This window comes from Esox lucius, chromosome 3 (genome assembly GCF_011004845.1).
Source record: "Esox lucius isolate fEsoLuc1 chromosome 3, fEsoLuc1.pri, whole genome shotgun sequence".
Taxonomy (NCBI): domain Eukaryota; kingdom Metazoa; phylum Chordata; class Actinopteri; order Esociformes; family Esocidae; genus Esox; species Esox lucius.
Genome location: NC_047571.1, coordinates 31,342,843 through 31,357,640, shown reverse-complemented (window position 1 = coordinate 31,357,640; position 14,798 = coordinate 31,342,843). Strand labels below are relative to the sequence as shown.

General features: G+C 44.5%; 1 protein-coding gene across 5 annotated transcripts in view; it reads right to left on the bottom strand.

Annotated features, from left to right (window-relative positions):
• Positions 1-1,640: 1,640 nt before the first annotated feature.
• The window catches only part of slc4a2a (solute carrier family 4 member 2a), a 30,897-nt gene continuing 17,739 nt past the window's right edge, over positions 1,641-14,798 (bottom strand). For 4 of the 5 annotated variants that reach the window (XM_010895370.5, XM_010895371.5, XM_034291579.1 and 1 more), the window contains 18 exons: positions 13,982-14,118; positions 13,103-13,174; positions 11,639-11,819; positions 10,796-10,931; positions 10,401-10,602; positions 10,100-10,205; positions 9,427-9,611; positions 9,017-9,236; positions 8,493-8,696; positions 8,157-8,305; positions 7,711-7,905; positions 7,269-7,475; positions 6,615-6,704; positions 5,809-5,975; positions 5,272-5,525; positions 4,612-4,781; positions 4,334-4,507; positions 1,641-4,118 (listed from right to left, as the gene is read on the bottom strand). In XM_010895370.5, coding sequence (XP_010893672.3) covers positions 4,038-4,118; positions 4,334-4,507; positions 4,612-4,781; positions 5,272-5,525; positions 5,809-5,975; positions 6,615-6,704; positions 7,269-7,475; positions 7,711-7,905; positions 8,157-8,305; positions 8,493-8,696; positions 9,017-9,236; positions 9,427-9,611; positions 10,100-10,205; positions 10,401-10,602; positions 10,796-10,931; positions 11,639-11,819; positions 13,103-13,174; positions 13,982-14,118 — 2,930 coding nt within the window. In that variant the 3' untranslated portion in view covers positions 1,641-4,037. The remainder of the gene's footprint in view (positions 4,119-4,333; positions 4,508-4,611; positions 4,782-5,271; positions 5,526-5,808; positions 5,976-6,614; positions 6,705-7,268; positions 7,476-7,710; positions 7,906-8,156; positions 8,306-8,492; positions 8,697-9,016; positions 9,237-9,426; positions 9,612-10,099; positions 10,206-10,400; positions 10,603-10,795; positions 10,932-11,638; positions 11,820-13,102; positions 13,175-13,981; positions 14,119-14,798) is intronic. The other variant, XM_010895372.5, reaches the window with a different exon arrangement.

Genomic DNA, 14,798 nt, shown 5'->3' with positions numbered 1-14,798 from the left:
TAGAACCAATTTCGCGAGGCACTTACTATAAAATGTATAGTCTAAGAGCCCTTAAGCACAGTCCCACTCACACACTACCTCCTTGTAGCACACGCACTCTAACACACACACCACGCTTTTGTCTTGAAGGGGGCTCTGAAAACAGGTCACCTGTTGTAGCGTGTTATTATGCACAATGAAAACTACTGATAATTTTTACTACTGATATCCACTCAGACTACAGTTTGGGCTTATAGTTAGTTGGTGAGTTAGACTGTAATGAGTGCATTTGTATTTGTTTTGACCTCTCCTTGTTTGGTATTAGTCCCCAAAAAAATCTTATTTTACAAAACCATTTTTTTAGGTGCTAAAACAATTTGATACATCTACCATATAATCTGCTAAAGTTTATATGAGACCATTTTACTTTGAATCAATGAATGTGTATCTTCAACTCATGTATGTTCCAAAATGAATGTAAATCAACAAAACAGTCTTTAATAACTTCAAAACACACCCCTTGATGCGTGGACAGCAAAAAAATAAACAAAAAGCTTTTTTTTTTTTCATTTAATCATATACATACATTTATTTGTACATATTAAAAAAAATAACATTTGAATCAGTCAAAGCCATACTTCTAAAACATAAACACAAATGAAAGCATGAAGAAAGGAAGACTGTATTTAAATGCTTTTGATCTAGCTAAAGCTGATGCTCCTGCATGATCCATGATTAATTCTTAAGAAAATATCTGGATATATTTGTATGCAATATATTTTCTTTGTTTATATGCTTTTTCTTCAATTTTCCACATGCCTACCTATCAAAGATATATTTGAAATATGAGTTGCTATAATATTTGTAATTTAAAAAAAGAACAATACAATGTGAGAGAACATGACAAAATATATTTTAACATATTTCTGAATGCTAGCTTTGCAACATCACCTTGGGAAAACGGTGAGGAAAGATTATAAGATCTGGTGAACTGGCCACCAAGCACCGAAAATAAAAATGCAAAGAACTGTAGGCGAACAGACTGCATAATGACAAACAGGTTGTACAAGATATTGAGATCTTCTGTGTTGTAATGTATTTCTACTATGTATATACTTTTGGAATACTTGCATGAAAATATGTTTTTTAATGCAACATTCGTTTTTTTGAATGTGGTAGAAAGTAAACGATGTCAATAACTGCGGTGTTGTTAAACCAAATTAAATGACAATCAGCTGCTAACGAAACATCCTGTATGGCTTCCTAAACACGAAAAGCTGCGGTACGATACACATACATACATGTGCAAACATTCTTAAATGTGGTTTATTTATTTATAGCCTATGAAATGTAATTACTGATAGCTAACATCCCCGTTATCGTTCACTCCCTATTTTCAACCGTTTCTGGCGGTCGGAGAACTTAACTGCTGTTGAATATGCCGAATATAGGGGTTTTTACGTTATTTTATGTAGACTGTAAATAAAGTTCAACAATGTACTACACAATTATTTCAGTGGGTTTGAACCTCACTGGAGTTGGTGCGGCAACACCAGCTTACTGTGTCGGTTGCCATCACTCTTCTGCTGGGTCTCTCACGTAGGCGTATGATGAAACACCAGGATCACACTATCCCTCAAGACAAGGCACAAAATACAATATAGAAAACACTGCACATTTATTACAGGCATGTGACGTGAGGAGAAATATGTTCAGACATTTAGATTTTACATTGCACAATAGCGGAAATCAAGCGACTTGTGTTGAGGTGGTCAAAACAACTATCTGGTGCCCATACTACTGCAGCATCTTTCCTCTCACTCTCTAACCGTGAAGCGTGCACATACGACGTGGTCTACAGTGTGTTCAGGTAATGAGGCCAAACTTTCACATGTTTGGAAAAGCACGCCGGTGATAACGGAGCAGCAAATGACTTGACCTAAATGTAGGTGTGCTTCCTAATAAACTAGGATAAAAAACAGGTGGACACGTTTACTTTCTGAGGCACTGACTGCCAGGTTAATTAGCTAAGGATTCCCTTGTGCATCATTCCGAATATACACTAGGGGGTAGTGCTGTGCTTGGTTTTTTTCCGACAGCAAATAAGGAATCAATTTGAACCAGGACTTCTCAGGGGATGACGTGTCCACGCGGGTAGAGCAGGGTGGTTCGATTCAGCTGTGCAACCAACAACCCCTGTAAATATAGCCCAACCCTACCGGAACCATGTTTTAGGGCCCTGTCAGTTGCCACTGACCGCATGTCATCATGAACAACTCGCACAGCCAGCAAATCTGATAAAACCATCGCAGGAGTGAAATATAAGACACTTTTAATCAGATAGACTAAACGTTATGAAGTCTCCAGTCGGCTAGTCTTGAATAGACTGAAATAGTCGACGCGTCATACAGTAGTCTCCATAAAGCCTAGAGGCAAAATGTGATAGGCCTACTGCTCACCATTCTTTTATTCCATAAGGAATGTGTTTCTTTACCATTACTCAGGCAAAGCGTTTTGGCAACTGTGTAAATTTCGTCAGGATAAGGCGTTTGTCTACATATCTGCTTCAGTTGGCGCAAAAAAAAAAACATTTGCTCATATTTAGCAAATATTGCTAAACTTCAACGTGTCCTAGACCAGTGGTTCCCAACCAGGGGTACTAGGCCCCCTGGGGGTACTTGTTTTCTCAACACTTGTCAACACTCACGACACCATAGGCTTACTAGTGAAATTAACACAAGGGGGTACTCCAAGCAGAGCAAAACTCTGTCAGTGGTACAGGAATCGAAAAAGGTTGGGAACCACAGATCTATAGATATTTACACAATCATTAAAATGGCAAGGTGCGGTGTAAGCCTACACAGAACACGGACCTTAGACCTATTTGAAGTGAATCAAAACATTCCCTATGGAAGATATGAGCAACGTGAGAACCGAAAGAGCTGCTTCTCCTGTTGTGTCGCAAGGGATCATGGTTATTATAACTCAATATTTCAGTCTACTGGCCTCGGATATATTCTACTGAGGAGATGTATACACTGCACCAGACGACCGCAAACAAACTACTGCACGCCTAGTAACAAAACGTACTGTTCTGTATGTAAGGTAGCCTATTGTAATTTTGTCTCGGCCGTGCGCTAGTCACCTAACCTGTCGGACTGAGCTCACGAACGCACAGTGATTATTGATTGGTCGATTGCTTTTACTTTACTTACTACATTTATCAGTGTGAGTGACATGGACCGTTTCTCAGTAATCAGACACACAAATAATTCAATTAATTTGGTGGGTAATGTTAAAGTCATATGGAATGAGTAACAGTTTAGTGCATGTTTCATCCACTCTCTGTACTGAATTATAACTCCACTCAGTCACAAACACGTAACATCGTAAAGACTCATGCAATGATACATCCAACTGTGAACACAAGACTGAATGGTTAATTGTTGGTCATTTTGAATTAAAAACAGTCAATGCCAAAAATAAAAGTCATATTACAAATCGAGAATTGTACTTTTCAAATGATTGCCTTCAATTAGTATTAAACCTAACCGTGATGTCTATGTTCATAATGTATGCATTTTACCACTATCATGAGAGATATACTTAATTAGTTTTGAACCTCATATTAAAGTGCTTTCTTCTCAGGTCACGACCTCAGTGAATGTGATTCACTCTAGCTGGAAGAGGTTAACCCTTACATTTACCCAATCCCCTACTTTGACACAAAGCTAGCCCATGTCCCACCTGACATTAATACAAACCCCAAAATACCCCAAAGAAACAATAACAAGATTCAACATTGTAACAACTACTCAAATAATTTAGATAAATTCCCCTTCCAAAAAGCTAAATAGTGAAACAGACATAACATGATTAGCATTAGGGACCAAAACAATTCCAATAAAAATCCAATAACATATTTACCAACCACCAGTGGTCCGTTATAAAACATAAAGTGAACAAAAAAAGATTTCATAAGATAGGAGGAGCCAACTTCCTGTTGTACATTGTACTATTGGTCAGCAAGATGTCAATCACGATGGCTTGAGCAATCCTCATACCGGCATGTGCATCTCTGTGTACTCATCCTGTCCCTCCTTATCATCGAATGAAGGTTCCGTGTCATCCGCATCCAACTAGGACACATTGAGAAAGCAGGGTTAGAGGTCAAGGGTCAAAGTCAAAGGCCAGGGCATGGCTGTATAAATTAGTAGACTCTCCGACCCAAAGGCCCCTGATAATCCACTTCCAAATGTCAGACACAACCAGTAAAAACTAAACTCCTTCAGTTGGCAGCAATAATGCCAGGACTATGTGTGTGTGTGTGTGTGTGTGTGTGGGTCAAACTTACACACTGCATCTCGCGCGCGGTAAAGATGCGGGGCAGCAGGAAGAATTTGATGGGCACAGTTAGAATGAGGAAGAAAGGGAAGGCCAGCGAGGCCGCGGTGGACATGACTGCCCAGAGCAGCGCCAGACACACCAGCTGGATCAACGTGAACAGGTGCATACGCAGAGTCCTCACCTGGAACACACACACACACACATTGCAGTCACAGCGCGGTCGATTCTGAAGAGTAAACCCGTTTTACGGGTAAACAGCGTTTTCGGGGGCCGGGGGGGGCCGACCTTGCGGACGTAGGTGTGGTCGGGGTGGTACTTCGGGGGCATCAACAGCAGCAGCATGCGCTCGGTGAGCTGGATGCCATTCAGCGACATGACGCCCATGTAGAGGAAGATGCCGAAGAGGACAGCGATGGGGATCTGACGCAGGAGGTCTCCGATCACGATGGACAAGCCTGGCCAAGAGGGGACAAGTGTGACTATTCTTTATTTCTTCTCCCTTGGGAATGAACACAGCGGTTACGGCCGAAAGTATTGGAGGCCCTTCGTACTTTCTGAAAGAGGAACCAGACTAAACTGGTACACATTTTCGAAATCAAAATTGACCAAAGTTATTGGTCTCTATAATTCATTGTAACAATGTCAATATTTGTTTTTGATTAAGAACCTAATATATCCCTTTGGATTAGAAAATTTACAGAAATGGCATTGACAAAGTTAGTTACACCCAAGACTCAATATTTGGTAGCACAGCCTTTGAGTCAGGTTGCAAAACCTGCAGAACCACTCTAAACTTCCCTGTTCTTCCTGAGATCCTGGTTGCAGGGTCCTCACCATGTTAAATCCTACCAGCACAACCTCTGCATGCTGAGAATGTTCCTGCAACATTGCTTCCCTACATTCTGGAGTCAAGCCTGTGTCCTAAGTGTTATGTGTCTTGCCTACCGACGAGCAGAGCCACGAGGAAGCCGGTCACCCTTTGCTCTTTCACTTCCTGGATACGAGGCTTGTCGCCGGGGGCCACAGCCTTGCTCATCACGGTAAGGGCATTGGTGTGGGTGACAGAACGCACAGTCGCGGCGGCCAACCAGGGCAGACCAAACAGGGAGGAAACCCCGCCCACGGCCACGATGATGAGCAGGTCCAGATGGAAGCCAGAGCCTTTCAACAGCATTCGTTCCTTCTTACTGACTATCAGCCTGATGGAGGACAGAGGACAGAGGGAGTTGAACAGAGAGGGTGAAGGAGAGAGATGGAGTAAAGAGAACAGAGGAGAGTGAGGAGTAAAGGAGAGAGGAGAAAGAAAAATGGACTGAAGAGAGTAGAGGTGAGAGAGAAGACTAATAGAGAGAGGGATGGAGTAAAGAGAAGAGGGTGAAGAGTCTAGTCTGTAATATGTAAGAACGTTTTCAGAGGAGGGAGGATGCAGAGTTTGGCCTATCATCTGTAAGGAGGTGCTGAGGAGACAGGAGGTTGCCCTACGTGGTGATCTGCGTCTCCATGAAGATGAGGATGAAGACCAGAAGGGCTGGCAGGACACTAGCAGCCATCATCCAGACAGGAAACTGTCCGTCGGAGCCCAGTGGGGGGATCAGCCACCCCCTCTTCTCAGGACTGGTCACTGAGAAGCCCGTGGGAACACTAAGCTTCTGTATAGGGGTAGGGGTCAAAGGTCAGCCTGAGCCATTCTTACTTCAGATTGGACTCCTGAGATTTTGATCTCTACCAATATATCTTGACCAATACCTACCTGGGTGTAGTTCTTGTAGATTATGTACCTATGTAAAGGTAATTTAGTGTATTCACTGGGTGTAGGTTATATATTCACCTGGGTATAGGTAATATAGTGTATTTACCTGGGTCTATGTTACATAGTGTAATCACCTGAGTGTAGGTTATATATTCGGTGTAGGTTATATATTCACCTGGGTGTCGGTTATATGTTCACATGGGTCTAGGTTATATATTTACCTGGGTGTAGGTTATATATTTGGTGTAGGTTATATATTCACCTGGGTGTAGGTTATATATTCACCTGGGTGTAGGTTATATATTCACCTGGGTGTAGATTATATATTCACCTGGGTGTAGGTTATATATTCACCTGGGTGTAGGTTATATATTCACCTGGGTGTAGGTTATATATTCACCTGGGTGTAGGTTATATATTCACCTGGGTGTAGGTTATATATTCACCTGGGTGTAGGTTATATATTCACCTGGGTGTAGGTTATATATTCACCTGGGAGTAAATTATATATTCACCTGGGTGTAGGTTATATATTCACCTGGGTGTAGGTGTCTTTTACACTGTAGTCAACAAGCACCATGATAAGGATTGAGATGGGAACTCCAAAGTCTCCAATAATCCTGCGGAGCTGAGACAGAAAACACAGTTGAGATTAATTATAATACACCTGAATACTGAATACTGACTGAATACTGAATATTGACTGAATACTGAACACTGAATACTGACTGAATACTGAATATATCTGAATACTTAATACTGACCGAATACAGAATACATCTGAATACTAAGTGAATACAGAATGCAGTCTTTTTTATAAAAGAATTTCAGTGACAGTGTGTATCCAAAATATTACAGAAATGTATATTTCATCTTTTTGCTTTAATTCCCTGAGATTCTTTGCTCAGTATACATTTGTGGACGTCAGGGAACTGATTTACAGATATTTATGTACAGAGATCCACGTGGCTGATAGGATGGCCCACCAGACACATGCCAATTTATTTTACATATAAGTCATTTCACAGACGTTCCACTACCTATTGGACATTTTAACCACAGCGTTGCAAGCCCAGCTGAGCTCCATGGGACCATGTCCAAACCCCATTTACCAAGATAAATGGTCATTTGTCTAAAATAATCCAATCAGGCTTTTGGCATCATGCCCAGACAGGCTTAAATATGTCCTTACCTTACCAGGGAAGAAGGCACTGTTCTTGAACTTTCGAAGGTAGAAAGCTATGAAGAATGTTCCGGACATGAGGACCAGTGTGAGGAGGGCCGTGTTGGGTTCTCCCACCACCTTGCCGGGAACGTCGACCACAGTGTTGTTGCACAAAGGTGACGTCCATGTGCCATTGACAAGGTAACAGTGCTGGAGAGGATTCTCTTGAAAGATCTGGGTGAGTTTTCAGAGACAGATCGATACAGACAGAGAGTTTAACTATTCGTGTCATACCTTCCTGCACCACGACATCGATGTCAGGTGTTGGATGGATTCCTCTCAACTGCTCTTGACGGTGTCGTAATGCACCGACAGTAAGCTAGCGAGGAACGGCGACGTGGTTGGCTAGCCAGTAAACCAACTCAATCAACTGTATCCCGGTGGGCGTCCTCCCCGAACCCGAGCTCACCTTGCCCAGTTTGGAGAAGGTCTCGTAGATGAAGATGAGTGAGATGAGGAAGGAGAATATCTCCTGGGTGAAGCGTGAGACAAAGCGGACCAGGAAGCTGCCCTCAAAGGCCACCATGACGACCACGATGAACACCAACCAGAAGCCGATCCACACACGTCCTGTGAGGTACTCCATTTCGTTGGCGGTGCAGAACTACAACACAGCGTTGGGAGGGGTTTAGGCTGGCGTCATAATGCAACACATCCTGACAGCATTCCTCACATCGGCCAGGGCTACAACACTCCTGACGTTTGCATCCAAAATTTAAGTTAAGGAGGAATGCGCCAGGAACACTTAAAATGTCAGCCCTCAGAACTGGATAAAGAAAAAAGGATTTTGGAACTCTGCAGCAAATTTCTTGGTGGCGGGAGTACCGGAATGGAATTATTCGTCTCGCTGCTCACCGAGTAGAAGGCCTCTTCAAACACCAGCACGGGTCCAGAGAACCCCACCACCAGCAGAGGCTGCGCCCCCAGGAGGGAGAATATGATCCCCTGCAACGACGTGGCAATAATCAGCTCGGACACACCAATCAACCCCCCGGTTTTCTCACCTAGAAAACAAGACAAGAGGCCGGGAAAGGCAAAGTGAATACCCAAAGCGATACGCCTCAGCCCCCACCCCACATGTTCTATCCATCTGTTGAGCTTTACTTTGATCAAGATTATTATTTTTTTCAACACGTATGGACAGAAAATCTGCGGCAATGTTCCTCTCCCCACGATGGGCGACTGACTGACCTAGAAGTCCCCCGAAGGTGACGGCGGGCGATAGGGAAGCGAAGTAGATGAAGATGACGGCGGCCATGCACTGGGGGTTCAGTGCGTCCCTGAAGTCGCTGACATATTTGGGGTATCGCCCAGCAACATCGCGGATCAGTCCCCCAAACAGGCGGCCTGAACGGCGCAGAGGGTCGTCACTGGGTTTAAATGGCTCCTGCAGGGCTGCGGGAGGGCAAGTGAAAATAAGAGAGAGTAATCTAAAAATACGGTCATTTTAAATGCACCTTTTTCCTTCATACTCTATATCCACCATCCATTATATTTTGGGCTCTTTTACCTTTGTTCTTTGGGCTCTATTACCTTTATCATTTGGGCTCTTACCTTTATCCCTTGGGCTCTTTTACATTTGTTATTTGGGCTCTATTACCTTTATCCTTTGGGCTCTTTCACATTTGTTATTTGGGCTCTATTACCTTTATCCTTTGGGCTCTTTTACATAAGTTCTTTGGGCTCTAATACCACTTCCCTTCAGTTCTTAGTACCTTTGTCCTTTGGGCTCTTGGGCTCCTTGACCTTGAGCTTCTGACCCTGCCGTTCCTCCCTCTTGAGGAGCATCTCCTTCTGAAAGCGGGCGACGGATCGCAGCAGCTCCTCGCCGCCCACCTCAGACGGCGGGAGCACGATGCTGCAGTCCAGGAAGCTGTTGATAGCATTCAGCAGGTCCTGCCGCTCGTCAGCCAGGTACGCCGCCTCGTGGAAGTGCTGCAGTGAAATAAATCCCAACAATGCAGGTCACTTAGCGACTGCGTGTCATCAATGTGTGAGACAGTTTTTCGTACATCGATCGTTTTCCGATCCCTGTCGGAGTGTGGTCCACGACCCCGTTGATGTGCCCACACTTGAACGGATTGGCTAGAGGCAGCTTGTGTTGGCTGCCTGACCATGGACTCACCTTGTCGGACATCAGTGTGGAGATGGAGCGGCCAATCTGGTGGTAGTCGACGTTGGCAATGGGTGGGCCCATGAGCAGGAAGAGGAAACGCACGGGGACGGGCACCTCCAGCACCGACTCCAGCAAGACCGCTTCCTGCAGACGCACAAACGCCATGGACGGCTGCTCCAAGAAGGACACAGCGCCTGCAGAAGATGTTAAAATGAATAATGTTTGACGTACACCCTACAAATGTGTGGCCCCCATCCACCCTTTTCTTCAAAAAACAATTCTACCCTTTGTTTAGCAAATATTTGTAGATTTTTGTTAGCATATACCATGGTAAATGGTTTTATTTAGTGAAAGGTAGATACTGTATGTTCCCACAATGGTTGGCTGTTTTATATGAATTCTGAACCTTCCGAACATCCACTGGTTGCATGATAAAGAAACATTTGTTTGCAAAGAGCATTATTATAGTCTAGAGCATTCCAAATCACCCAACAGCTTGATTTGCTTGGATCAGTCAAGATGAATTTTGTGTTTTATTCAGCCAACTCTCAACCTTTAACATGATTTAACATCTGATTATATAATGTAATATCCTCACACTATCAGACTCAAATCATAGAAACTGATTAAAAAAAAGTATTAAGAAATAGCTGCAGATGACAGTGGAAATAACAAAGCATACCTACGAGGACAACAGTGGCCTCTGCATTTTCCGGAATTTTCTCCAGCAACTTGAGCTCATGCTTGGACTTGGACCTGTGCATGCCCAACATGGGAGGAGTGTCTTTCTGTAGATGAACACAGGATTCAAGACACAAAACAGACCCACAACCTCAGATTCAACCAGACCACAAACACTCACCCAGCATGGAATGCTGAAAACACGCGCAGCCACATCAAAACACTGTTACACCGAACGGAAATCACAGAAACGCCAAAACTGACAAATTCCCAAAGGCACAGCACCACAGCTGAGTAAAGACCTCGCTTTTCTCCAGGTCGACGCTGGCGTCGGTGTGGGTGGCGGCGGCGACCCCGTCTCCCCCCATCAGGGGGTCGGTCACAGAGGGCTCTCCCGGGCCTGTGTGGTTACTGTTGCCATGGTGGTTCCCCATCAGGGAGGCCAGGCTTGCCGCGGAGATGTTCCGCGTGAAAGCGCTGTGCTCCTTCTCGTCGCTCGGGTGACTGCAGACGGAGAGGACGAGAGAGCGAGCGGCTGAGCTGAGTTCGTGTAGCCCAAGGGGGGTACATCTTAACAAATTAGATCGTCCCGCTGGAGGCACAGGATTTGTCATATACACCACGGCTATCAACCAATCAGCATTCAGGGTTCAAACCAGCCGTGTAGAGAGGTGATTCTGAAAGGCTGTGGACGTGCCTGTGTTTGAGCAGCAGGGCCCTGAGGACACTGGACCGGTCCTCTGCTTTGATCTGGTCGGAGATGATCATCTGCTCCACTACCTGGTGGGCGATGCCGGGCAGGGTCTTCTGATTCAGATCCAGCAGCACCGCACCTAGAGGGAACCACCACCCGGTTTCATTTGGACCAGTGCCACTCATCCCCAATCTCTGCCTCCCCTTTTCCTCACCCCCCGTTGGTCCCTCTCTTACTCCTCACTATTCTGTTGGTCCCTCTCTTACTCCTCACTATTCTGTTGGTCCCTCTCTTACTCCTCACTATTCCGATAGTCCCTCTCTTACTCCTCACTATTCTGTTGGTCCCTCTCTTACTCCTCACTATTCCGATAGTCCCTCTCTTACTCCTCACTATTCCAATAGTCCCTCTCTTACTCCTCACTATTCCGCTTGTCCCTCTCTTACTCCTCACTATTCCGCTTGTCCCTCTCTTACTCCTCACTATTCCGCTTGTCCCTCTCTTACTCCTCACTATTCCGATAGTCCCTCTCTTACTCCTCACTATTCCGCTTGTCCCTCTCTTACTCCTCACTATTCCGATAGTCCCTCTCTTACTCCTCACTATTCTGTTGTCCTCCCCGTAACAAAAAACATTCTAAAATATATACAGAGAAAAATGGATGTCACTCTTGAAAATGCACTTGAAAAAAACATTGAAATCCTTTTGCACGTTTCTTAACATGCATCCCAAATATGTTTGAAATTAATTTATTTCCATTTTGGCGTCTTGTCCCATATCCCCTCTCCCACCCCTCCAAAGCCCCAGCCCACCAGACCTTTCCCTCCTCGCCCCTCGTTGTCTCACCGTGGGAGATGGTCTTGCGGAGCTCCAGGAGACTACGGAAGGAGAGCGAGGCCACGTGCGGTTTGCCCCAGCGATCCGTCTCCTCCTCAACGTCCTCCTCAAACTTGATCCAGCGCGCCGTCTCGCGCCACTGGAGCTCCTGGTTCTTGTCCATCACCAGCTCGTTTAGCTCCACAAACACCTGGAAGAGAGGTCACGCAAGAGCGTCTTAAGACCGGGACATAAACGTGACACTAACTGTTGCCGCTCACTGGATACTAGCATCTGGTTACGGACTGAGTTACAAATGTCGGAGGGATTCCAGGAAGACACATTTGTCCAACATGCAACACATTTTTTTCAACGGCCTTTCAGCTCACCTGAGGTTTGCAGTGTCACAATAAATATGACCAAATAAAAAAAATGCTGTGTAAAAAAATACCATAATTAAATGTTGATTGGAACAATATTTGAGTAACTATGGATGAAAATGCCCCAGTACCTGCTTTGTATGGTTCTCACCAACGGGACCATACCGACCTGATCTGAACTGCTGGTCGGGTAATTGTGGGTTACATTATAATATGTTTAGGGGTGTGGACATAAAGCTGTTACATTTAAGTTTTCAAAATGCCATGCAAATTGTATTGATAACATATCAAATAATAAATGTGGGTTACTTTTCTCACCTAGAGTCCATCTAAAGTAGAGCCCATCTAATCTAGATCTAATCTGGAATGTTCAGATTTCTTGTAGCTTCCTTTCTTTTATTTTTTACACCTCCAGACAAAACACAAAAACATATCAAACATTTGGCAGGAACATGTGCAAACACACACACACACACACAAACACACGTGATTCTGTTGTTCGGACCAATTTGAATTTTCCCTGTCCTCTAAAGCTAACCCTAAACTTAACCTTAAACTACGCCTTACTGTAAACTCAATAACCTACGTTTTTTTGCCTAAAACGAACCCTGAAGCCAACCCCTAAAACGAAAACTAACACCAAATCCAACACTAATCTCAATTCTAAGTTTAACCCTAAACCTAACCCCTGAACCGGAAATATAATTTATTTCTTGTCAGGAACCGCATTTACAGGTTTTACCTTTATCTCTGTGGGGGCCTGAAAAAGTGGTGCCAATATGTATATAAAACAGGGTCACACACAAACACACACACCATTTTAGCTTGCTAAAATGTGTAACACAAACAATAATCCCAACAAACCTACCACCAACTTACCACCATTCTTGAAGCAGAGCGTCTCTCTGTGTTATCAACCGGAATAAGCCCCCTTTAATAGTAATAATGTACAAGGACAAGTGCTTGAAGATGTCATGCAGCAGGTTCAGCATGCATCCAGTCTATACAAATGCCTTATAAACCATAAAGGTGTGAAGGGAAACCCCACAAAAAACCACAAAGTGATCCGGGCAAAAACCGCGTTGTTCTGGAGAACAACAACCAACAACCCTACCTTCTGGTGCCGTGCCAAACAGCCCACGAGCTCCAAGCGGACCATTCTGCCTGGGCACGAGGTGGATCGGTACTGGGTGGGTGAGCGAGAAGCAGAGGTACTGACTGATCGGAAAGAAGCATGACCTTTCTGTCCCCTGACATACACTCACAAACACATGCAGACAACTGGCTCTACAAGACGGGGAAAGTGAATTGGTTGGCCCATTGTTTCACGTTCACCTTTCAACACACATACACACACACAAACACACACACACACAGGGTAGAGAGTGACGTCTACCTGGCCACCCTAAAACAACAAACGCCCCTCTCTGTCTTTACTTCACACAGCCCCTTGTCTACTGTTACCGCCCCTCTTTTTTGAGAGGCGTGTGAATGTTCTCCCTTTATTACTTAAAGTTAAAGCCACTTCGATTCTTAGTCAGATTATGTTTTTCTTTTATGTTTTATATTACGTTGGCAGTGGATTCTGAACATATGTTAATGACAGTCCCTCCTCGATCTATATACTTTTTTTCAAGCTACATCGAAGTCCTTGAACCATATCGTACCCGAAACAAACTTTTCGATGAATTCCTTTGGACTGATCAACACGACCTACGCATACAGTTTCATCTAAAGGAGCAGTCCTGGACTGATTCCTGGGTTTTTGCAAGGCTGCATTCAGTGTCAATATCGGTCATAATCAGACATACTTCTTTGTAGTTCATTTGTCACTACTTCCCGAAGACTCCAATTTGGCCTTCGGTCGTGATGAACAAGCCACACACACATTCCCGATCAAACCCCAGAGCCAAAATCATCCTGTCTACCAAATGGATGCCCAAATGACCATACCCCCATATGACCCATGAAGCCCTTGCCCCCCCCCACCCACCTCATGGGGGGTCCGGTCCAACTTGCGGCTGCGGGCACTCAGCTCCTTGTGGTCCTTGCTGATGTGCACCACCTGTCCCTTGTTGCTCTTTCTGACCAGGTGACGGCGCACCGCGGGCACATCCTCAAACCTGTGGCCTGGAACAAACGGACGCCAAGAGACGGACAGATGAGACAAGAACAACAGGAAGTCACTTTCCGGACCCCCCCCCCCCCCACCCTTAAAATGTCTGGTGGAGACGTAATGTTTGGTTCTAGTGTGGGCAGACAGCAAATGGTTAAATGTGTTTGTTTTTTTCGGTCGCTACAAGTGTCCTCTTTACCATCCGTCCTCATCTGACCATCACTACTCGAAGACTTCAGAGAGAGGTCATTGTGCTGTCGTTGGTTTTAACCAGCAGTGAGAGCACACTCAGATTCCCACGGTGGTCCTTTTCTAGTAAACACATTTCGTGATTGGCTTAACAATAGGGAAGCTTTCCAAGGAGTCAAGGTGGGTAAGACTTTCAGGTCTTAAATCCCAAAGAAAACGAACAAACCTTTGTGACGACCCCCCCCCCCCCATCAACTAGTTGACTTACTGCTCCTTTCACTCAATTCACAAAACTCAAATAGTGGCAAATCCATGGCTTTGTTTTTAAGATACCGGTAGTTGAACCATTGACACAAACATTTAAACATGTGCAGGTCTCACAGACGTGCAAATGTTTGCAGACACCTTAAACATGAAGAAACATATTCAAACCTATCATATTACATGTTTAAAAAACCTAATGAAGTTTTATGTAGTGGTTACTCACCAAGAAAGGCTTCTCTGA